This window comes from Rhamphochromis sp. 'chilingali' (assembly GCF_963969265.1).
Source record: "Rhamphochromis sp. 'chilingali' genome assembly, chromosome: 7".
In the NCBI taxonomy this organism is placed as follows: domain Eukaryota; kingdom Metazoa; phylum Chordata; class Actinopteri; order Cichliformes; family Cichlidae; genus Rhamphochromis; species Rhamphochromis sp. 'chilingali'.
This window is the reverse complement of record NC_137934.1, coordinates 16,927,963-16,954,143: the sequence shown is the minus strand read 5'-3', so window position 1 is coordinate 16,954,143 and position 26,181 is coordinate 16,927,963. Positions and strand designations below refer to the sequence as shown.

General features: G+C 41.8%; 1 protein-coding gene across 3 annotated transcripts in view; it reads right to left on the bottom strand.

The window, feature by feature from the left end:
- pawr (PRKC, apoptosis, WT1, regulator) overlaps positions 1 to 23,430 on the bottom strand; it is a 69,720-nt gene extending 46,290 nt beyond the window's left edge. The window contains exons 1-2 of one of the 3 annotated variants that reach the window (XM_080887811.1): positions 23,274 to 23,430; positions 22,335 to 22,913 (exon numbers count right to left, since the gene is read on the bottom strand). In XM_080887811.1, coding sequence (XP_080743937.1) covers positions 22,335 to 22,901 — 567 coding nt within the window. In that variant the 5' untranslated portion in view covers positions 22,902 to 22,913; positions 23,274 to 23,430. Of the gene's footprint in view, positions 1 to 22,334; positions 23,042 to 23,273 lie in introns of all 3 variants that reach the window. The other 2 variants (XM_080887809.1, XM_080887810.1) reach the window with 2 other exon arrangements.
- Between the last annotated feature and the right edge of the window lie 2,751 nt (positions 23,431 to 26,181).

Genomic DNA, 26,181 nt, shown 5'->3' with positions numbered 1-26,181 from the left:
TCCAGGCCGGAGTGAATTCTCAGTTACCCGACACTGTTCCAGCGGTAATCTAATACGTCTTGATAACAATCTGTTCAAAGGAGAAGAGTGAACTGGACCCGGTGCAGCATGTGACAGACGGAGCTTTGATCATCGTACGAGCAGCTCAGAGGCCGTCAGTTTGCTTTGACATTTAAAACAATCCCACAGCTTTTATGTTTTGACTGTTGGCACCGCCAACCTTGACATCTCCTTATCCATTTAACACACTGAGTGGTTTCAGAGGCAAAGGTTACTTTAGATACAAGCCATGACAGGAGGAGGAGTTTATCAGGCTGTTTTTACACACTCACTGCAGCTCTGAACTTTCTTAGATATTCCCGATATCTGGGAACAAAAATGCTCCAGTGCTGTGGGATATTAATGGTCTCTAACCTGCCAGCTCCCTGATGTAAAGCATGTGTGATTTCAGATTGTACCAATGTGTGAAAAGTACCTGTAATAGTCGGACAATCTGCTCTCTCTATAGGCGGCTTGCTTCCCCTTGCGCTACATGTGAGAAAAGCACAGCTTTTTTAAAATATTATCCTGAAATTGTCACAAGTTTTTGTGCAAAAACAGCACTGATTTTTAATGACAGCATCCACCCATCCTTATCCAATTCAGCCCCTTCAATGATTGGAGGGGTACAAGCATAACAGGTCACTAGTCTATTGCAGGGTTCACACAGGAAGACACAACCATGAAGTTCCTAGACATAACCATGGAGATGCAAGGACAACACGGATCTGACCCAAGGACTGAAAACCCAAGACGACTGTGTCACATACAAAATAAGCATTGATCCATTCGCTTCGGCTTATCCTTTTCAGGGTTGCGTGGGGGGCTATCCCAGTAGTCTTAGGGCGAGAGCCAGGGTACACCCTGGACAGGTCACCAGTCCAGGGTACACCCACAGATTTAAGAGGTTAACAGTTACCAACTCAAATATGGATTAGGGTTAATATTAAAGCATCGTGGAACTGAAATGGTGCAAAACATTTCAAGATCCTAATACAACAGCAGTAGGATTATATTTGTACTTCCTCACTTTTTCCCCCCTTTTGTAGAACTTTTTGCACAATAACAAAATTAGAAACAAGCAGCCGGATCAGCCATAATCAGGTGCTGATGAGTGAGAAAACCACTTGCCGTCTCTAAATGGGAAACAATGTCCAATTATTTTCATGTGTTATCACACAATGTGGTGTCAACAATAATTTAAAGGCATGAAAAAACAAAAAAAAAAAACTTGAATGTGAAATTTCGTTTTCCGCTCCGTGTTAGTCAGTATATCATCTGCAACTTCATTTTCAGCAGTCAGTCAAACTTTGAGTGACAGCGGGTTTCCAAATCTTAGCGAAGGCAGCACTTCGGATAGCAGATGGAGGACAAATTGCGCCTTTAATGTTTAATCATATTAAACTTTTCATGTGCTGCAAACTCGCAGGAAAATCAGAAGGGAAGGCAAATGCATATGCAATAATAATATTTCAACTGATAAGAATGAAGTAAAATCCATCAGCGGATGAGTCACTTTGTCAAGAAAAAATAAATATGCAAAACAAACCAAATATAATTAACTTAATACAAAAAAAAGTAATAATTCGATTTGATGACAATGCCTTAAGCAAGAAATTCTGAAATTTCAGGTGCTTCAAACGCTCTGCCAATCGTTCATTCCCAAAATAGAAAATAATCGGAAAAATTCACTGAAGGGAAATAAAGGTAAGCTTAATGAAAAATGCACTGGTGCTGGAGGCCAAACGTCAAAGCGTGCGGAGCCTGACATTTATTTTTGTACAAATGTGATTGGTTACAACATTACATCACAAGACCAGAGCAGTGGTATAGTTTTACAACAGCGAAGTGGAGCACAACATGCTCCAGGAAACAATAAGTTTTATGCTTCAGCTCAGAATAAATCTTGCTATGCAAAGCATGCAGACAGTTTTTGGCTGCGCTTAGTTGGACTTTGTCTCGTAAATAGTTTTTTTTTTTTTTTAATGTAAACACCAAGGACTTACGAAACACACAGCTTCTGTGTACGTACTGCAAAAGGAAAGCCATACATCAAACCCGAGCCAAAATATTATGAAGAGTCTTGAAATCTGAAGACGTCTGTGACGTGTGAAGGCTGAGAGAAGACACTGAACACAGCTTATTGTTCTGTGTGGTACGATTCAACCCAGATTACCAATTGTGTCACCACATTCCCGTCATAGCAGGAATAAGAGAGAAGATTTAGGGGGGCTGAGCTTGTTCTGGAAGAACGAGACAAACACTTTCCACTATTTGAGATCTTTATGTCACAGCGTGCCGTTCAGAGAAAGACAAATAGCTGAAGCCTTTGTAGTTTTTGTTTCAGTTTCAAAGTGCAGACAAAAAGGCAGAGCAGGGCAGGGCAAGAGCATGATTACCACATTCCTCACTACTCCACCCCACCCGGTGCAATGCGATGGCACAGGCGCAGCACGCTGACGAGTTCTGGGCGACAGTAAAATTTCTCTTCTCCGTTCCCTGCTAGCTGTCTCTACAAGGCTGATTCAATGCGTCACTGCATCCCCATATTTACATACAAATAAGAGAGAGGATGTTGATAGTTATCGCTGCCCTCCTCTCCGTGTGCCTGCGTGTTTGTGGTTACTTGCCAGTTTTCTTTCCCCTTCTTTTCCTTAAAAACCTGCAGGGATGTCAGATTAGAAAAGCCACTCAATTCGCCGAGGGCTATTAGAGCTGTGGAACCTCCCTTAACCTGGATAAGGCAACACAAAGGGGGATATGAATAACAAACGTGACTGAAGACTGCAGATATCAGCTAGCAACAGTGCCTTAGAGAATACACAGGCGTGTATTGACAGAAGGGGGATAACAGTCTTTTAAATAACGGTATGTGCATTCCACGCTGGCTTGTCAACTTCCTCTGCTGAGAAGCATTAATTAGGGCTCTATACTACACTGGCCCTCAGGCAACGAGACCTGATCTTGTGTCCTGTTCTTCCTCCACGGTAGCAGGTAGATTTACTACATTCTCACCCTGCTTCTTTTTCAGCTCAAGCCTTTGCCCGTGGAGAGGATCACCCAAGAAATTTGCAATAAAGTCTGCGGGGCTTTCAGCAGCAGCCTGGAGGTCTGAGTTGAGAAAGAGAGGGAGCGAGAGCCTGGTGTGAACTCACTCCCCTGAGCCGAGCCCTGTTTGTTATTCATGAGAATGCTGGCTCTGCTCGTGAGGCTCTGGGAAAATTATACTGTGTGCTCGGACAAATGAACTGGTCCTCTCCGGCGCATGACAGAAACGGGCGATGTCCGTCGGCAGTTCTTCCACGACCCTGCGCCCTGATGAGGCTTATCTTGTTCAGCAGAGTAAAGAGAAAAGAGGGCTGGATTTGGTGCGTGCACGAGGAGGAAGAGGACGAGAAGGGCGAAGGACAGCGAGCGGGTGAATTAGTTCAGTATTTTCAATAATAGATATCCTTGGAATAAACCCAACTGCTCATCGGTTTGGGGAGGGGGGAGCGGGGTAAGTGCATTCAGGCATGCCCTGAAGCCAAACCCAAGCTCAGAGAGGCTAAATGTAACTACACAAACAGATTTAAAATAATTACTTGTTTATCTGCATTTAATGTCAGCATGATTACATATTTTAACCCTGTCGCACAAAACATTCATCCAAGTTTTTAAAAGGCGAATCCAGTACTTTATACAGCTTAGGTATTCAGTTTCAGCGCCTGCCACATTAAAAACACAAGCACAGACAACTGATTGAAACCTCTTAATTTTTCAAGGCTAGAGCTCCTTATCTGCTCTTTGAAGTGTCACTTGAGGAGAGAAGGGCAGTTCTAATGCTTAAAGAGAATGAGAGTGGCAGGGCTTTGCATGCAAATGAAGAAAGCGGCTAGAAAACACAGCCAGATTAATGGAAAGCACGTCGGTCCAGACAGCACACGGCGAGTCCCGAACTAACTCTCGAGACTTGCCCATTAATGTCTGTGAGTCCTGCTGGAAGTTATAAATCAAACATAAAATTGGACAGCCAGAGCCTTGAAAATGAGCCTTTTCCACACATCCAAAATAGTCTTTCTGATCAAACACTGCCGGAGGTGTCACGATGGCTTCTGTGCAAGGTTGCATAACAGCACAAGCGATGTAATATTATGTAAGGGATCTCCAGAGGGACATCAATCACCATTATAAATCACTTTCCTCTGAAGGCGCTCAAGACTCACCAGGATTTTCATGGTAGGAGTTCAGAGACGGATACACAAGAAAGACACATGCAGCTGCATGACCACAGTTTAACCTCCTCCTTTCTGCACGCATGCACGCACATGGCAGACCCCTACTTAAACAGAGCGCCTCAAAGTGGACGGTTAACATCTCAACAGTGGAAGGAGAGCGAATGACCGATAAAGCTGGCTGGCAAAACGAGAGGCAAGTTTGTTACTTGTTGTGTAATTTGGATCTCAAGTCTCAGAAACAGCGGCAGTTCCAGTTCCCCCCCCCCCTTTTCCCAGTGAGTAAAAAAAGGAAAGAAAGAAAAATAAAAAAAATTAAAAATTAAAATTAAAAAATAGTTTGGAACACACAAGCGTAAGCCTGACAGCCGGTATGTGAACGGCTGAAATGGTGAATTTCTCGAGGCTACGTCGCCACAATCATCACACTAATGTTCTTGGATTTGCCACAGGTCCCGGTGGAGCTCAACTTCCAAGCACTGACATCAGAAGCCATATTTTCTCACGTCAAAACTTCCTGTTTAAAAGAACATTTCCTTCCTATTCAAAAGTAGTTTTAAGAAAGATTTTACTTTGTAGGAAAAATATAAATAAAAAAAAAATAGAAAATTGTAGCCGATAACTGTGCACGCTAATCATCCTTTCTTTTACAGAGTCATACATTTCCAACACAGACAGACAGCATATACAGGGTTTTTCCCTTTGGATCACAAACAGCAGCAAAGTCATGATAATTAAGTGCATTTCTAGGCCGGGGGCATATTGTTGAGTGCACCTTGCTTGCTTGCCGGGTAACATAATCCTCAGATATACAGTATTGGAAACCGTTAAGGCATGTTTTGCATTCCAGCAGAAGCGAGGCAGGACCATTGTGTACAGGGGCCATTGTGTTTGTCTGCTGGCAGACACCACACCAGACCGTGAGTCATGCTAAGCAAAGTCTGAACTCCCCACCAGCAGCTAAAAGCGCAGGCTGGGAAAGGTTATGGCTCGTTCACCACACAGACTTTAAATCAGCTCAAAATTCAAGCTTGGTTCACCTTTACACCTGACTACCAAGACAGAAGAAGTACATGAGCCTGGAAATTAAAAACTGGCTGTTAGGACAATAGACTGCAGTTTGTTGAAAAGTGGTCCGCGATGAGATCATGCCACTGTGAAGAGGGAAAACAAAACAAAAAAACCTCTAAGACTAAAAAAGAAAAAAAGAAGAAAAAGAAATTCAATTTCACATGTCAAGCTAGCTACATCAGCTACATGAGATGGGTTCCCACTTCAAGCCCGCAGACATGATTGAATTTTAAGGTTAGGTGTTTTTTACATTAATATCACCTCCTGTTCTTTTGGAGCAGGGATGGGGAACAATTCTTCTCAGATTCTCAGAAACCTCACTTTAACTCTTTACCCCTTAAAGGCCCACTAGTGGTAACCCTTGAAGCTCTTTTCTAAAAAGAGGGGCTTGTGTCATTTTTCGGACTTGCTCCCAGAACAAAATTACTGGGTTTGCACGAGAGGTTAGTGAGTGTGGTCTCTACTTATGCATCTACCCTTGGCAAAACAGCTAAATTTATTGAAATATAGTGAGGTGACAAAATTCATCATGATCGGTGGAGGGGAGGTCATCAAATGTAATCTTTATTGGGGGAACGTTAAAAGGGAGGACCAACACTGAGCTCACTCAATATAATTCAGTGCTGAACTAGAGAATTTGAACTCACTATATTACTGTAAATGTATGTTTCTTAGCTAGTGTTAAGCATACCTAACCTAAGACTTAAAAACAAAAAACAGGAAACACGTGTAGCAAGTTAAACAGGCTCAAGACTTGCGTCACTATGGGAATCACATGTGTCTGTGTCTTTTAATGCAAGAAATATAGATCTATTAAGTTTTGACGTCTTCACTTCTGCATTGTTAGAGGCACTTATGTTACATTTACAGCCTTTTGGATATATAACTATGCTCAACTTTGTAGCTAACAAAACACCACCAAAAACACCTACACCTACCCAGTATTTTCTTTCCATTTTTTTGTTTGGTAAAAGCTGCTTTAATTCTGTTACTTTGAACCACAAAGGTCACTAAAATACTCCAGGATACCTTACAGCTCCAATCTGCATTCGCCTAAAAATGTGACGTTCCTGCCTACAGCTCAATTTTGTGATAAGGCAGGTGCACTTGGATGCAAACATCATGCCTATTGTGAGAATCATGAAGCTCCTACACAAAACGCTGAGTTTACATTCAGGAATTTCTCAAATAATTTCCAAGAGAACATGCCAGGCTCTCTCTCCCTCTCTCTCTGGATAATATTGAGGCAACTGTTTGCACTTGATTGGGTGACCTTTGAGGCTGACACGAGGAAGATAAATCCAGCCCTGTGGACAGAGAGCGCTGGTAACACAGACCCATTCATCGTGTCCCGGACAGCTCCACATTTAGCTACTGGACCAGCGGTAAAAAACGGGGAGGGAGAGCGAAAAAATAAAGATGAGGAGAAAGAGAGGGCACATGGGCCACACACACAGTTATACCTCATGTTTACTTATGAGCTTGAAGCCTGAAATCGTTAGACGCAAACAAATGGCGGTGCATCCATGCAGGCTCGAGGACTGATTTGCTAATGAGCTGTTTGAGGAGATAGCAGAGGACAGTGGGGTTTTTATTAGAACTGGAGAAGAAGCGAGAGCAAACAGAAATAGGAAAATAAACCTAAAGGGTACAGAGACCAAATACCAGAAGAAAAATGAAATGCAGAAAAGAAAAGGACCAGACAGAAAGCAAAACAAGGAGCTGCTGGTGGAAAAGCGGGATTGGCTGTAAAAAGCAAAAGCATACAATCAACCCGGATGGCTTGTGATGAAAATCCAATCTGTCACACTGATGAGAAGTTTCATTGGCTATGAATCTTTTAGGACTCCATCAGCGCCACAGGCAAAGGTTAATACCTAGAGAAGGAGAGAAGCCTCGAAGACACCTCGATGCTAAAATCTGCCACTCTGACAGGCTTCAACTAAAAGAACGACTGAAACGCGTCTGCAGCCGTCCATTCAACTTTCACTCAGAGGTGTTACGACCAGACGCCAACAAGTAGAAACCACCAAATAAAGCTACACTTTTTAAATCAATAAAGATAAATAAAGATATAGCTTTTAAAGAACAAACATAGCGGTCTCAATTATTCCACTGCTGGAATCGGCTTGGCTCATAGTTTACATCACCGAGCCTGGTGATGCAAAATTAAAGGGGTGAGCGCACAGACCCCTGAGGAAAATAACATGGAAGAAATTACATGGTCTGTCTGCACTTTACTGAGTGTCTCATAACAAGTGGTTGTCTTCTAGTGCATTGCAAATCATGTTTGCCAGCCGTCCTCAGTTACTGGGAATAGAGTGAAAAGCCCCGATTTGTTGATACTTTTTTGAAAGTATCACCTTAAAAAGGTTTTAAATTTTGTTTTCATATTTTTAAAATATTCACTTTATGCTTTAAAGCATCGTGACAACTCATCAGCCTGATTAGACGAGAAAAGAGAAAGATGATTGGTCCCGGTCTGTGAAGATCGGAGATCAGAGAACAAATCACGGCGTCTACATCCCACTCTGTGCCGTGACCTTCCTGTCCGATAATGACAGGCATCTTAAATGAATTTACCCGACATGCTTTATGTGTGAATTCAGAGAGTACGTTTGTATAACACAGACACAATTTAACAGTGGCAAACAGATGTTTCAGCTGCAATATGAAGCCTGTTTGTCATAGAAAGCGGGGAAACAGACAAACAGAAAAAATATTTATGATCAGTCTGACTTGAAAACAGGTTACAAAATCAACATCAAGGAGAATCTTGCCCAATAAGCACAGATGACGTAGTTATCGAGGCAGGGTTAAAAGCACCTCGGACAAAACAGCTTGAGCAACGTCAAAGAAAAACACAGCAAGGGTCGATATGAATCCGACATAGCTCTGATGATTCATGCTGACATTATGTTTAAAAGAGAGCAGAAAGGCCAAGAAGTGACGCAAATCTTTTTCCTCCTTTTTAAACAGTTGTTGAGCGCGTCTGACAACGTGTTGGTTCTACTAAAAAAAATAAAAAATAAAAAAAAAAGAGCGAGTCTCATCCCAAGTCCAAAGTTCAAAACACAAGGAGAATGGATATGACAAAAATCTGTTTTTCCCACCAAATATTGCCAACGCCACAGAATCGGACCTCTGCACTCTACCAAGAAACCAAAGGTGACGAGGTCAGCACAGCCGTCTCACAGCAAGGAGATCCTGGGTTCAAATCATGCTGCATGGAGTCTCTATAGGTAATCCAGCTTCTTCCCACAGTCCAAAGACATGTATGTTAGGTTAACTGGCAGCTCTAAATTAGCTTTAGCATCAGTTTGACTGTTAGCCTGTCCATGGTGTAACTGTGAGTCTCTCTGCTGTGTGCTGCTGATAGTCCTCTGAGTTATTCTGCATGTCTCAGAGTGGACACTTGGGTTCTACATCTTGCTACATTACCGAAAGTACAGCACAAGTTTCCACCAAGCGTTTATCCACCTAAAACCAAAGACAGCTGAAAAAAGTCACACCGAAACAGCTGCTGAATCATTACTCATCTAGAAACAGTAGCAAGATGCTTCAACCTCTTCTGGTGATGGTGGGTGAGGCAGGCTGGGTCAGAACATTGGCAACAAAAGATGACACGTCGGCAGTAGGAAAATGTCATTAAGCCAATTATGGCTAAGTCATCTCATAAAACACATGAATCCTCTGCTTGTTGGTCAAACGACTTCACAATCAATTAAAGAGTGCTGTATGTAAACTGAAAAGGATCGAGAGGATTTCTCTCTTCTGTTAGGCAAAGACCGACCTCTGATCAGTCTTTCTTTTTGGTTAGTGGACCTGCATTCATGTCGGCCAGTCCAGATGCATTTGTCAAAGTATTGCTAAGAAGTCATGATGCTTTATTCCAGAAACTGTAGTTGAAAATGCAAATGTTTGTTTGCATGTCACTCCACTGTATGGAAGTTGATCAATATATAATTGGAATAGTCATAACCCCTTCTTTACTTTTACTACCTTTAAAACTAATGTATTTATTGCTCTAACAAAATATGCATTTTATAAATTGTGTGGCAGAGCGTTTCCTCCATCTGGAAACTCTCCAGTCTTCCTGATTATGCTTCTCATTTTATGATAATTTTGTTAACTGGATAAATGCCTATACTGCAGCTTAGGCTGTTAAATATGAGGCATTCTACTGTGTAAAAACAAATGCACAATAGTCCCCTTCAGTTCATAAAAGTTTATTAGTTTTTTACGATGGTAGCAGAACACTTTGGTGGCCGAGCTGTGCTCAAGTTCACTGTGGTGAAAATCTTGAAAATATTTGCTCATTACTCACTAAAGCAATGCATACAGCTATTAACTGGCTGGTCTTACAAACTGCACCGCATACTTTAACTCTGAGGGCTCAAAATGAAGAAAAAGAATGCACACTCCACGTCTGCACTACACAACAGACCCTCAAATGTATATTTTCCAAGTCAACAAGAGGAGAGCCTTTTGTAAGTAGCATTGTGTCCCAAAGTGGCACACTGCCTTGGTAAACACAACTGTACACACACGTTCAAGAGGATGTTGACACACAAAGACACTCGAGCTTCAAGGCAGATGCATGAGAGCAGGTAAGGCCTTCTTTCAACTGAAGCCAGTTTCTGGCTTCTCTCTTGTGGAGGAAAGCTTAAAGATCAAGGCTTCATGCGTTTGGCAGTTTAGAGCCACATATTTGTTCAATTTCAAGGGTTCAACTGCGTGCATTCCTTGCCCCTTTCACTGAGCCATGTTTTCAATACTGTGTCCTTTTGAAGTGTGACTTTCTGTGGCCCGTGTGCATCTTTTCAAACAGCCATGCGTCGGGAGAATATCCTTCGCAGCTATCTGACTTTCAGTAGAAAGTTGAAAATTAATTCAATCCGTTGGTATTTCTACTGCAGCCAAAATTACCACATAAATCCTCACACAACTTGTTCTAATAAATATTATTTGTTTTCATTCAAGGGCAACCCATGTGCCAAGAGCACCACTGAAGTTTCATATTAAAATATGCATTTTTGCAGTTCTGTTTATGAAAATTAAGTTTGTCCTCTTTGCGGTGAGAAAAGACGAGAAAACCTGCCAAACAAAGCACTGGTAAGACTTGAAAACATCATCCTGTTCAGCAGCATTTCCCCGTCTAACTCCTCAACTTTCCCTCTTAAGCTCTGCAAACCGTAATCATGTTTGTCCATCATTTGTCGAGTGGAGGTTCGGCCACACGTGTTAAACCAGCTCCTCTGATAGCAGCGATGTTCACAGAGCAGTTTCAGTGAGTCCCGTGGTGACATAACCCAGAGGCAGTGCGTGAAACCTGTTAGACTGCAGACAAAAATCTGCCTGTTAGTGTGCATTCACTCATGCAAATATAACTGAGGCTTATTGTCCCCAATGCAATAAAACCACAGCGTGAGCAGAGCTATGGCTGTCTCTGGTCGAATCATGAATGAGGCTGGGCTCATTTCAGCCAAAGTGTACTTTGATATTTTAAATTTTAAATACTTTTGAGACTTAAGTGATGAGATGATAACAAAACCTGCTGAAAGGATACATTACTAGTTGAGTCTTTGGCATCTGAAAACTAACAGAGGTGCAACTTTACACTTGCAGTTAAATCTTTAACTTTGAGATCCACTGCTTCCTTACTTCCACATTCACAGCAAAGCTGCTAACAATCCTGGAAGTGCTTTTAACATCCAAGAACTGTTCTGTTCTGGGAAGTTTTGAAAACATGAACTTGATTGGACTTTTCTCAAACTATAAAAAACCGGAAAGTTTGTTGAAGATTGAGCTGAACTTTTAGAAACTATGTGCAGTATTTCCTCTCTGCTTTTATGTCGGAGTCTGTGCTGTTTAGGCATTTTCTGTAAATACCTAGCTACACTAATAAGTAGGGGTGCACAGATACTCGTATCGATATTGAACCGTTCGATACAGTGCTTTCGGTTCGGTACGCATATGTATCGAACAATACAACATTTGTAATTTATTTTATCAACTTTCCTTCGGACGATGCTGTCTGTGTTGAGCGCTCAGTGGATCTGCGCTCGACAGTGCAGCCTAGGCGGAGTAGTCGAACGCAGATTCACTGAGCGCAGGGCAAGCTAGCCAGACAGAAGTTAAGCTCTCCTTGCAACATGGCAAATTGAACCTCCCCCACCCTCATTCAGATCTGGCGTTTGGAATTATTTTGGTTTTCATGTGACGTATGACCCTGAAGGTAAGCGCGTCATGGACTAAAGTAAAACTGTATGTTGGATGTGCCACGCAATGCTCAATTACATGGGTGGGAGCTAGTGTGTTAGCCGTCCAGCCCCACGCACGGGGCGATCGGCGGTAGCTCGTTAACGGAGATTTGCCGTGTTGTGGCGTTAACGTCATTTCAACGAGATTTACGCTGACAGCACTAGTGGGAACACAACAAATATGACTGCACATTTACACCGACATCATCCTAGTGCAAAGACAAGTGGAAGCAGACAAAAACAACAAGCAGGCATGCTACAAACTTTACCCGAGTCATTTAGACAGCCGTTAGCACATGATTCTCCTTATGGGGACCTGATATGTTTAATATGCTGCTGAGAATATAGCCCAGAAGAAGCGGATAGTATAGCTTTTATTTTGGAAAGAGACATTTCTCTGTAATAAACTCTCTTTTCCAAAGATGCTGTACTGTGACTGAGCCTTTTCTGAATTCTCTAACGTACATAAGAAACAGCACAAATAATTATGCAATCAGTATTATAGCACATGCCTGTTTACATTTTTCCATTGCTACTTCAGTTGGAGCTTGCATCAGTTTGTATGGCGTGATTAAACATCATGCTAGCTACTTTAACCTAATATCAAAAAGACCAAACAACGCTGCACAACTGAACTGAGGAAATGTAAAATCTGTCCATTTAAAAAGAGACACTGCATCTCTCCTAACTTTAAGGCAACATTAAACCGTGCAATACTCTTCACCCATGACTGTATTTCCTCCTGCGCGTCCAATCTCATTGTTAAGTTTGCAGATGACACTACAGTGCTCGGACTTATATCCAACAATGATGAGACAAACTAGGACAGAGGTGCAACAACTAGAGTCATGGTGCCACGACAATAACTTGGTCTTAAACACCAAAAAGACCAAGGAGATCATTGTAGATTTCCGGAAGAGGGGTCATAACAACCATCTGCCTCTCTTCATTGGCAGTGAGGCGGTGGAGAGGGTGAGCAGTTTTAAATTCTTGGGGGTAACTGTGACCGAGGACCTGTCCTGGGGCAACCATATCACCTCAGTTGTACGGAAGGCCCAACAGCGCCTCTACTACCTGAGGAGACTGCGGAGCGCACACATTCCCAGATCTCTGATGTTGAACTTCTACAACTGTGCCATCAGCAGCGTTCTGACGTATGGATTTCTAGTGTGGTTCCCCAGCTGCACCAAGGCCGATCAGCAAGCACTCCAGCGGGTGGTGAAAGAAGCTGGCAGAATTATTGGAACAAGTCTGCCAGAGATCAGTAATATCTTCCCCACTCGCTGTCTGAGGAGGGTGCACAGTATCCTGCGGGACCAACATCACCCTGCGCGCCACCTTTTCCATCTGCTGCCCTCAGGGAGAAGGTACAGGTCTATACAGGCCAGAACATCCAGACTGGCCAACAGCCTGTATCCACAGGCTGTGAGGCTCCTGAACTCTCTGCCCCCCTCTCACGGACAATAACCATATCCAACTTCTTAATAGCAATGAACTGGTCTGCATTGGTGCATCATATCTTTATTCTCTTCCCCCTCCTGCCCCCCCCCCCCCCCTTTCTTAAATAGATAACTATCATATCTGATATCATATCTCACAGTACAATAATATTGAATGGGTTGCATTGTTGTATTTTGTCATGTTTCTCAGGTCTTTGTCTGAATTTCTACGAACATTATTGCTAAGGATTGTCTTATTGCATTGGAGTCACACTGGGTTAAATATGTACACTTGGGTTTTAAGGGGTATTTATTATTTTCTTCTTTTTTTTGGGTTGTATGGAAGCCCCAAACGCAATTTCATTGTTCTTGACAATGACAATAAATAAATAAATACCAAATACCAAATACCATACAGGAAAAAGGTAGTCTGAAATATCTTGTCAATGTAGAGCACAGACCAAAGGATTCAGAAGCTACAAAATGTGACCCAGACTCTAAAATAGAAGAGAGTGGGAAAGGGAGGCTGGGGTCTCCAAGTAATTCTACTTTAATGAATACAAACAGACGAGCTCCCAAATGCCTACACAGAGCGGCCTGATTAGGGCTGACTCACAAATTCCCCACAGTCGTCAGCAAACACACAGGAATGTCCGACAAGTAGGTTACACACTGCAGACGCACCAAGTCACAACATTCGCCTCCTCGTTTGGTCCCCAATTTTGTTTCTTAACACCCCCTGCTAGGTTAGCGCTGTATGTGTGTCCGCATGTGGTCAAACCAGCGAGATCCCCTGCAGCAAAGTACAGAGTGATCCCCAACAACTACACAACGGAGGGAGGCTTGTTTCTAAGAAGCGGAAGCATGAAACCGATTATCGTTTATCTGTGCGTGCCTCCACGCACACAAAAACAAAGTGCACTTTTATAAACTGCATGCCAGTTACTGTAACACACACCAGATCTTGTTTGTTTTCTCAGCTTAAATGCTGGTAATGAAGACAAAAATAAAGGAAATGAATTATGACATAGGCTCTGCAATACGCTGATATAAATGTCAAACAAAAAGGTGCAAAATTACTGAGTAAAGAGAGAGACGTGAACTTTAAAGCCAAAACAATGTCCCGAACCGAAGGTCAGATGAGGACGAGGCTATTCACTCTGACATCATTTTGTGCCTGCAGAGAAAACAGTCAGGATGGATTCTGTTAAACACTTGCATGGCTTATGGATGGTGGGTACTCAGTTAAACGGCCTTTACCACATTTGACCAGTACAAACGCCACACCATTGATCATTTTCTGCTCTATTCAGCAGCTTGTTTTGAAATTCCAGGCTGACACGAATACAACAATACGTCAATTGATCGCAAACTTCTCCATCCTGGATATGCGCACACTCAAGAGTTAAAGATTAGCCAGAAAGATGGCAGAAGACTCTCAAGCAGAATCAACACGTTTCACTGTGTGTAAAAACAAATCTGCATCAATGGACATCAGTGCTCAGGCTGATTGTATCACCTACATCTGATCACATTTGTGAGAAAGTTCAGTGAGGTCTCGACTTATAGCCGAGCCGGCCTCCAGGCAAACATGCAGGGTGGCTTTCACCTCACAAGATTTAGACTGATTCTGCATGACCGTGCATTCCTGTGCACGCTGCGCAGGGGGTATGTCGTTCTTCAGTAATAATCTACAAAGTCCCTGAACCCACATAACTAAAGAGCAGTGACCTAGATAAAAGATAGTTTGAACTTTGTGTGCAGATTGCAGCAAAACTCCAAAAGTAAATGTCAAACTGAAAAGGCAAGTGATCTTTTAATGTCTGAAATGAACAGACTACTAACGGGATGGTCCAATTTTTAGTGACATCTTGCAGTTTTAAGTCAGTCACAATTCTTGTGTTTTGTCCCTCTCAAGCAGAGTGAAACTGTCATGTATGGTCATTTATGTAATTATATATGGCAGAATTTGCAGTCGTACAGTGCTTGATAATCCAATATGGCTCTCCTACCAGTAATGATAGATGGATGGTTTCATATAAGGTTGTAATTTTACTTGCTTTGTGACCTTTTTTCCCCTCAATTTGTTTGTTTTTGTTTTATTTGTTCTCACAACAAGTAATTCCGCCAAGAGAGTTTGAAGTTTTATCCCATTTTTGAAACCAAGCCCAAAGTCTCATAACAAATGTCCACAATGTACTCTCTGGTAAGAGTTTACATTCAGTTAACGGCTGAGCTGAACGTACCAAAATAACAGAGTTTACTTTTTGTTAATGATCTAATCAAGATAAAGCAATCAGACCTGTGGTAAACAAGAGTGTTACACCCTCCAAACCAGGGGCGCCAAACTCATTTTACATCGTTGGCCACATACAGCCCACTTTGATCCCAAGTGGGCTGGACCAGTGAAAATATCTCATGGAATCAATCTGAGATATTTTAATATATGTATATTAAAAGAAGTGCAATTTAAAACATCTCAGTTTTTCCACATGATAAAGAAATGCTGCTTTGGCCCTAAATTTTAAGACATATGTAAATTTACAGAATACTTCTGTTAGCTCATTGAGCTCACCGTTCTGAAATTAAAAATCTATAGTTTTTTTACTAATTGCAAAGACATTTTTAGCTCTGTTTTTTGTGAACCTGCTGTTAAAAATCAAACATTTCTATAGCAGACAGTGGGAAAACAGGAACCTTGTTATTTAATGGTTTATCCATTTTAAAAGTGTTTATCTTTATCAGTAGAAAAGGCTATAAAACTTAAGAAAACGCAGTTTAAAGTGTAAAATGAATGTCCTCTTTCACGTTTTTCAAATCCAGGTTGAGCCAGTGGGCCAGAATGGCCCTCAATTCTGGCCCCCGGGCCTTATGTTTGACACCGCCGCTCTAAGCAAACTAAGGCGGGGGGGGGGGGGGACAAAAACAAAAAATCTATTTGGAAGATTTGTTGATGGCCAGTTGTACGAGAAAGTACATGTGGTTTCTTTACACCCATCTCCTAAATGTAAGCAGATATGAATCAGTAGCAAAGTGTTACTGCCGTCTGTTTGAAAGTACACAAATTTATACACTCATTCTACTTTCAGGACTTTAAACATTCTGTTTAAAATCCTTTTGGTTTCTTTTAATGATTTATCAATGATTTTAACTGTACAAACAGTCATAAATTCTCTGACCAAAGACCAAGTTATAAATGTACACACACACACACACACACACACACACACACACACACAGTAACATTTCCATCTCACAGCCTGTTTAACACTGATCTGATGCCTTCTGACAGCATAATGGCTGCTCACCTGGTCAGAGGTCACTTTAATGGGAGCAAGCATTTATGTAACAGTCTTACAAACTGAGCTAACCCATGTGTCACAGCCCATTACAAGGGTGCTGTGTGCTTTATGTGGTGTTGATAGGTGCCTGGTGGGTTGGTAAAGACTTCATCGTGGAAGCAGATCAGCTCCTTCCTTCCTTTGCTGAGGCCACAGACAAGGGCTTTTGTAAACAATTCAAAATGCTCTCCTTGGAAACTGGTGCTTCTCGCTTGGAGGAACTTCACTTTTACGAACACGTGCTTTAATTAAACAGGTTAGCATTCCTGCTGTTCAACCAACAAATGAAAAGGAGGAAACAAAACACCCGGCCCAAATAGCCCAATGCTTACCTAAGCCTATGATAAAATCCCTGTGGTATTTACTGTGATGATGTGACCTTGTTTGGAGAAGGTTTTAAACACCAAGTGAAGCACACTCCACCCCATGCAAATTTACATTCTTGCATGCTTTTGTCCAGCTGTGAACTGAGAGCCTTTAATAAGCAAACTACTGCAGACTTTAATTTCTACTGTCAGTTTATTGCAGCTTTAAACTTTAGCCAACTTTTTTGTGCCTTGCATTTACTGAACTGCACATTTTAGGTCACTTCAACTATAACGAGCTTGAAGAGCCAAAAGTCAAAGATTCTTTTAAATTTAAAGTTTAAATTCTGTTTGTGGCAGTTTGCATTCATTTCCACAAAACAACCAAAACTTTATTCAAAGAGAAATATCAGCAACTTTCCCAACTGTGACTCCATTTGTTATGCAGATGAAAGTTAACTCAACGGTCTTGGACTGCAGCCGGCAATGACCAGATAACTTGCATAGCAATTATAAACCTATTTTCTTAACCGTTTTTTAAAAACAGAACATGGACAAGAACATAGACCTGGAGTTTGCCCAACTCACTGGAGAGGCAGCTAAATAATACTTAAGACTGGCACATTAGTAAACTGCCCACCTTGTAAGGAAGGAAACATAAGGACCAAAGCTAGCCAAGTCACTTTAACTTTCAAAATAAGAGCAAGGAAATTGTCCGGCAGTGAAGCGTGCAGTGAAAAGTTTTATATGCATTGATTCTACAGAGGAAAGAAACTTTATAGATATTTTGTCACAATTCTCATCTTGATCCGTTAACTGATTTTTATGAAATTTTAAATCTGTTAAATGTCATTTTCTAGCATAAAAATTATGGCTTGATCACCATGGTGATGGTGATGATGGCGATGTTGTGCTGAGCAAAAACTGCCTATTTTCCTTGTAATGTTTTATAAGGTCACATGCTCTATTTTCAGTTTTTCCTCAAATATGTTAAAAGAAAAAAAAATCTGCTGATCTTCATCCATTCTGTGAAACCAATTTTAAACATTTTCTCTGCATCTGGATTTGGGTTGGAAGGAACCAAACGTCTGCCCTCAGCATGGCCCTTCTCCAAACTTTCACCCTTCAATGAACTTCACCAAAGAACAAAATGGAGCAGAAACTAATTTGGGAACAAACAAGGCAGGGGTGTTTGAATTTAAGGTATTTGCTGATTAATGTCAGTGCAGACTGTATCTGTGAGAGCAGATATACACTTTATCCTGAAACAGTTTTATTGTGTATCCTGACACGCACATGGATTTTTGGTGAAATTTCCATGTGGAAGGAATTCAGATGAAGTGTTTGAATAGACTACAGCTCGCTCTCCGTGAACTCTGTGCAGCTCTGGATGCCTGTGACTGATGTGCTGATTAGCTCAGTTTGAGGTGTGTCCTTTTGTCTGCACCATTTTTAGTTCTCAGTAATGTGTCATGTGATGCAAACACAAAATATCTCTGTGTTTTTCCACATATTCACAACAGGTCTGTTGCTAAACCTGCATTTGCTGCAGGTGCCATTTCACAAGTTGCTCCTGACTGGTAGTGCAGGAAACCTAAGTACACCCTTACTGCTGCCATAGAAATCAAGATATTAAGTAGCAACCAGGTGCTACTAGTCAACTGTCCTGAATTAACCGATCACCTGGAAGCGTGAGCACCTCTATAAAAGCAAAAATTTTGGCAGTTTGTAGAGCTGGAACATTCAGGTGTGAACGAACATGATGTCACAACTTTCCCAGGAGTGGGCGTCCCCACAAATTCACACCTAGGTCACACCCAGACTGTGCAATACCTGGAGAAAATAATAATAATAATAATAATAATCATCATCATCGCAGACTCTACGCGCCTCAGCATGTAAAACATTAATCTTCGTGACAGCCAAGAAAAAGACGGAACAAGTATGGCTTGTTTGGAAGAGTTGCTTTCTTTAGAAATCTTTAGTTTAGCATTTATTAGCTTCAGTGAAGGAAGAGTTAAGAAATCTCAATCTTAATAAGCAGATGCTTCCCTTATCATTTCATCATTGTTGCACAGGTGAATTTGGCCAAACTGACTAGGATTAAATCGAAAGACTAGTTGCAAGTGCATAATATCATTGTAATTGGTTCTTTTGAGCCATTTTCAGTTGAAAACACATTTTTCCTACAACCTAGTTTAGTTTAATTTTAATTAGTCATGTCTGGTTCATGTGTTAACAGGTTAACATGAGTTTGTACGAAGCCTAAAGTGTATTAACAACTCTGTGGTGTCACAAATAACTAAGTTAAACAGGGAGCCCTCTTGTCTCCTGTATCATCCCATCGCCAGAGTGTTAACTGCGTGAGCACTCGGTCCAGCATTGCACCTTAAACCTGTTGACCTCCTTTTCAATGACGCTGCAGACAAATAGCTGCGAGGGGCCGGATAGCTCCACGCTCCCCAGCAGTGTTTGTGGAGCAGACTCAGTCATGTACATGAAACACAAAGTTCACTGGCTGGAGCGGCAGACCACAACCTCATAACTCTCAGAGGTCATGCATTTTTTTTAAAAAGCAACGGCACAATGAGCGACATGACTCATCACCACAAGACTGCAGGCAGCGTGACCTGATGGGAAACGTGCTTACATCACAACCCAAAACATTTTAAGATGAGAGAACTCACTGAATCTAAACTCTTGTTTTCGCATTCCTCAGACACATACAATGTGCTGTGCAGGTCAAAGGTCAGCATCGGCAACAATGCCCTCGGACCCGCAGGAGTGAGCAGGGTGAGAGAAAGGAGATACCGTCCCGGCTCGCTGGACGAGGTACTGACTGATGCAATGCAGAGCTGGGAGCTTTTATCGGGCCATTATGGCCTCAACAGGCAGAAGATTGGGTTCCCAGGATGCTATGAAATCCCGCTCAGCAGCTATTATGCTGCACAGAACGAGCGGGGAGATAATCCCAGGCATCTCTATTCACACCTGTCCACTAATATTCACATCACAAAGGCAGCTTGTGTGAGCAAGTCTTCATTTGCATAGTTTGGTGTGTCCCCCCCCCCCCCAAATCCAACAGGAGGAGAAAAGAGAAAACTTTTCACAAAAGGAGTCCATCTGCCGGGCAACCGGTTTCTGGATTTTTGTGTTTCCATCTGTGTGCAAAGCTCACAGGATCTCAAACCATGAGATAAAGCTTCCATAATTAAAGCTGGATTATAAAACTTACAGTTGGGTAAACATTACTTTTAAATGGTGACACAATGCCAAAAAACTTAGAATATTAAGAAGAATATTAAACTAAAACAACAAAAGCACTACTTTTTTTTTTTTCAATACAGATAAAAAAGTAGGAGCTAGCGTCACTAATTCATCAATAAACAGAACAATACAACATCAAAAAACTTTAATTTTATATTTTTTGTAGAATCTGAGTGTTATATTTGAGTGAATGAGGTATACAGTAATTGAAAATCTTTACTTTTTCCTGAAGGGGTTACTGCACCAGAGGCAGTGCAGGAAATGACTTCAAACTGCAACTTTAGGAAGTCTGAAAATACTCAAGACAAATTTAAGATGCTGGAGGTTGATTATAGGAGTACACCCTTTAATGGTGAACTCAAACCAGGCAAGTGTGCTCAAACCAAAGTCCAGTTCAGTAATGAGCGTTTATGCTTCATCGTGCTCGGTTCAGCCCACTAAAACAGATGAGATTGGGAATGGTTCACTGAACTCAGGCGCGGTAATCATCTGGTTTGATTGCACTTCCTTAAGACGAGCTGCTCCGTGCAGTATGACTGAAATGTGATAAATACATGAAGGCAGATGAGAGCACTGTACCCAGAAATAAACAAAAAAGCCTCAAAGTACAAAGAATCATGGCGTCATCTGATCTGTGCACGAGCGCTTTTCTTTAACTGCAACAAATGCATTTACATAACTGACATAGCTGCCAAACAGATACGATCGTCTAAGCTGGTAACCGTCTGACCCTGCTGACCTTCTGAATAACTGGCACGGGTTTGCGAAAGCATCAGACAAGTGTCAAAATGTCCCCGGGGATGCTCCTTCGAAATCACCGGCATAACTATAACGCGAAACACGTGCATTAATCTCATGTTACGCAGGTTTCTGATTGCCCGACTTGAGGAAAAGTTTGGCTTCCCATTCAGGAAATCTGTCACATTATATTTACCAGCAGAGGTACTTCAGCAGCTGAAGACAAAAGTCAAAGATTGATCTTTGGCTGCCTGCAGTCACCTGGGCTTTAGGTCTCCATTTGATCACCGCTAACGGAAGATAAGCGGACCAGTTTAATCACTGTTATCCAACTCCAGGTGACGACGCTTGACAAAGTATGATGATCACAACCTACCAATCAGAGTTGTGGAGTCAGATGAATACAAATGCTTTCAGCAATGAACCTTTTTTTAAACCTGCATAGTATTTGTCATTTTATTTAACAAATGTAGTGATCTGCCTTCAGCTGTTCATAATTAACTTTTAAATAACAATTAAAAAAACATTAACAGGAATTAGGTTATGTAAATAGTTTACAAGCACACTGGGCACAGTGTTGGACTGCAAGAACATCAGCATCACCATAGCACCCAAGTCTAGTGCACAGAAAACCTGCAGTTTCTTTCATTGGACACTTAAAGCTGAATTCAAAACCAGCAGGTACGTCCATCTTTTATACTCATACTCACTATACTTTTCGGGATAAGGACCTGCCTCAGGAAGTTCTACAAACTTTCTCAGACCACAGCACTTCCACTTCTTTCTCCCTCTTCCCCACTCACACAAATCAGCTCACCACCTCATCAGATCACCTCCTACCTCCCCCAATAATAGACGGTTCGCCCACTTTACTACATAATGAGCTGCCTATGGGCTCAATCTAGCATATCTGGCGCAGCCCAGAGTGCTGAAGCCCAGCATTACAGCCTGGCTTGTGACCAGTTTTCAAACGGCTTTGCTCGGCACTGCTGAGCACCTAATAACAGGATGTGAGGCTCCAACTGACAGGCTGGTCAAACTCCAAGTTGTGCTGCCCCAGGGGCATATTGTTCTGGGTGGCTATCAAATAGGAGAATGAAAGGTGGTCAGAATACCATCCCCTTACCAAAAAAGAAACCAACAAAAAACAAAAGGGTGGGCATCTATTCCGAGAATTTCTGTGTAATTTGAGTGTTTTTTCAGTGTTGGCCAAGCTTCATATCAGAGTTCCTGCATGTGTCTGAACCACAGGAATCGGCCAGGAGTGCGAGATGATTTAAATCCAATAACAATGAATGTGCAGCACACATACTGTACACCTCCACCCTCTCCCACCATCTGAGAACTGCTTTCATTTCTCTCCAGCAGAGGCTCGATTAAACCAGACACATGTATGGGAGGAATTTGGAGTGTAGGAAGGCAAGTGGTGTTCAAGTGCAACACACAGAAGCCACTATTTCCTTACAAAAAATAAAAATGCACAAGCATTAAGCATCCACCTATTTCCACATACAAGAGGCTAACTTTCACTAATACTTTTTTGGGAATACTTTTATTCCCAATAGAGAAAAAACATGACCAATCCCAAAATGGGCCTCCAAATTATACCCATTCTGATGCTAAGGTGAATCGCTGCCCTCTTTTTCCCCCGACTCACCTCATTGGATGGTATGTTCACGACACCTGTGGATCTCCTCTTTTCCCTTAACTTCCTCTTCTCGATCTGTCCTTTTCCCTTCCTGGCGCTGGGCCCGGTGCTCTTCTTCTCCTTGCCCTTGCTGCTGGGTGACGGGCTTTCCTTGTCACTGTCGTTGCAAGCCATGGGAGTAGAGTCCTGAGTCTTCTCCGGCTGAGGCAGGGCCTTCTTCAGGTTGCTTCCCGGCGTGGCTGAGGGTGTCACGGGGTGGTGCATTTCCTCCTCGGGCCTCTTTAGAGAAGTGCCAGAGGAGGACCGAGCAACCGCGTAGGAGGAGGGGTGGCAGTTCCCAGCGGAGGAGCTTCGGTCCGGGTTGCCGTTGTTGGTGAACTCGGTGGCCGAAGGAAGAGGAGGAGGAGATGGAGGAGGAACGGCGTTGCGGCTGCTGTTTGTATTACTGGCACCCAAGGGAGTACCAGTGGCTGCGGCAATGTCCCCCAGCATTTTGGCTCTCATTTTCTCCCGTTTTGCCTTCCACTCCTCCAAAAAGTCCGTCGCGGCGCTTGACTTGAATCCGCCTGTGGCCATGATCCCTTTTTTCTGATAAGTTCAAAGTCGAAGGGAGGAAAAAAAAAAAGTAACTTAAAAGTTGAAGTTGATATGAATTTTCAGCTCTCGGTCGCTGTCCTAATTGCACCACATTCCTCAAGCGATTAACTCGGGAGCTGCTGAAAGGTAGAATGAAAATAAAAAGTCAGGACAAGTAAACTTAGCTGTTCATTATGGAGGTGTTTTCACCTCCACCTCGCGATACTCAGCGTGCAGGACGGGTTTTGTTTAAAAAGAAAGTTTACAAAGTCCGTTTATCTCTAAGGTAACTTTCCGCCCGAAAGAAGAAAGTCAGAGTGTGGAGAAGTTGACGAGAGAACAACAAAGGTATAAATTCAGGTAGAAACCCACCTGAGTGGAGCTGTCTCGGTCGCTGAACTGCTCTTCACGGTCCAACCAGGTGTGCCCGAGCTGCTCTCACATGAACTGCTGTAGTCTGCGGAGCTGGGACCCGCGGCGCTCGCTCTGCCCCTCTGAAAACACCGGCTTGAATCCCGAAAGTGGGCGAACACTTCCGACTAAAGCCGAAGCAGAGGAGGGGCGCTGTGTAATAACTCTTTACTGTTCCCACAGGTGCTTTCGGGTTTAAGGTCATTTGTTAAAGCTTTTACAATACTTATCGGCGATATTTCCATAAAGATAAAGGTTAATATAGTTAATTATTTTTATCATAACATTTCTGTATTTTCATGCTTCCTTATATGTAAGTTGTGTAAAGTGTACAAAGTTTCAAGCAGCTCAGATTCTTTTATTCTGCTTGTATATATTTATATCTTTTTTCAGTTTTAATTATCATATTATTATTATTATTTTTTTTTTTTTTTACAATTGTTTCTGTTGTTTTTAAATCATTAGCTGGTTTATTTATCTAATTTATCTAATTTTGTATGTGGATACATATATATTTTCTGTTTGCCATTTGTTGTCATTGCACAGGGGAACATATTTCTTCACTGTGAATATGACAATAATTTTCTATAATTTTGAAAAGTATTTATCTATCTATTTTACAAAAAACTAGCCAAGACCAGTAAAATGACTGCAAAGCCCTCCTTACCTTTCTTTAATAAGTGTAAAGAAAGGAAAGGATCGGTTCCATTGTCGAATAGAAATTTGATAAACATTTTCATTTGTATAAGATCTGCATTTATGCTCTTTAGATTAGCTTTGGGGCCTTTTTATTACCTTGCCGTAAGAAGAAAAAGTGTAAAGAAGAAGCATTTTCCCCTTTGATGAGCCACCCAGTTACAAAAGCATGATTAACTGCTTCGCAAGAATAAGGGCAAGGTCTGCTGTCATAACATGTGCATGCATATTTAACAGTGCAAAAGCAACAACTCTTCACATGTACAGTTTCTTTTGTAATAAACATTCGTATTTTACTTCTTTATGATCTGAACACTGTCTCTAGGTCTAGAATTCTGTTCACCCCTGTGTAGTTATGCTGGCTTTGCATCACCACTCAGCAATCAAAATTCATTTTTTACAATTTCATTGCTGTTTTCATACTTTTTTTAGCCATCAGTTGGTCAAATTGGACCCTCTGGTGGGTCCAGACCTGTCCTTGAAAATCCATCCACTCCTTGCTTTAAGAGCTTTCTGTAATTCACTGAAAACTTTGTATTTTGCTTTGAGAGTTGAGTGGAAGTTTGAGACTTTGAAAATGTGATTGTTAAAGTCCCTGTACACCTCTGCAGCTCTGACTTGTGTCAACAGCAACAGTGTCGCTGATTTCACGTCTTCAGTGGCCCTTTGATATTTGCACAGTCACAGTGCAACACTTCGGCACAAGGGCATTTCTCAACAACTTCTCTCACGCAGGTCCCACAGAGTCCCTTAGGCACCCGATAACTCACCCAACCAGCTCTGATCAGATGAAAAACCTGCTTTCAGGGAAACTTGATCCCTGGGTAGGGTGAGGGCAACTTTCGATGACTGAGCAGTTCATTTCATCTTATTTTTGTTATGACTTGACAGTTTACAAAAAATGTGCGCTACTCAAAGTTGAAACTTCGTCGACAGCGGGAAACTCCACTTTAAAAATCGACATGCAATTATATCTGTACTCAGTTGTTGCTCTGAAATATCCGAGTCCTCAAAGTACTGAATCATGCGTTCAACAGACAGAACACATGTTTGATAACAATAATAAACCTCCATTACATTAAAAAAGAGCAAAAAATTTCAATCTGAGATCTCAGAAAGAGCCTTTAAACAGGGATATCATCTCCTTTCTGTTTAGATTTGGTGAAAAGATGTTCTGTTTCATTTGACAGTGCCTTAAGGGGATTTGTCTTGGGAGAACAAGGCATAACGAAATGTTAGTGTGAACACTTTCAGTGTGTTTCTTAGACAGGAACAGTCCTTCTAGAAGGAATTCTTTCACCTCAGCATAGCGAAAAGCCTTCAGGCACTTACACGGCCACTTTGTTAGGTACAAACTGTTCAACTGCTTGCTAACAGAAATATCTACTCAGCCAATCACATAACTGCAGCTCTATGCATTTAGACCTGTACACATGGTCACGATGACATGCTGAAATTCAAACCGAGCATCAGAGTGGGGAAGAAAGATGATTTCGCTGACTTTGAATGCAGCACGTTGTTGTTGGTCTGAGTATTTCAGAAGCAGCTGTTTTCATAGGATTTTCCCATCAACAATCTCTGAGGAATGCTTCCTCAGTTTTGTTGAATCGATTCCATAACGAATTAAGGCAAAAAAAAAAAAGAAAAAAGGTAACGGCAACACGCACCTAATAAAGTGGCCGGTGAGTGTATTTAGGGAGTTGTTTTGATGCAGTGTCCAAATTAACTACACTTTTTATGATCATAAAAACTGCGTTGATGATTTCTGGGCCCAAATAAGTCTCAGGATTGTTTGCAATTTCTTAAACATCACAAACTAACTCAAGAAATTCAATTTCAGCTTAGTTTACAAAAAAAGAGAGCAAGATTTCAGTTACACACTGCATATGTGGCTTCAGCAGATTTTCATCTAAATACTAAAGTGAGTATGTCTCAGAGTCTCAAATTTTCTTCTGAACTTACATTCCAAGTGAGAGCAGCATCTTGTTTTCCCTTTTCTCCCGAGAACTGGGCTTGTGAGGTGACAGGTTTGTGATTATACACCCCTTAGAGGCAGGGTAAAATCAATAAGACAATATTCATCTTGTAGTTGCTCGACCAATAAAAAAATCCACAGTCACAGCATAAAAAAGTCCTGCAGATGATATTACTGACAGCTCGCTGGTTTTCCATT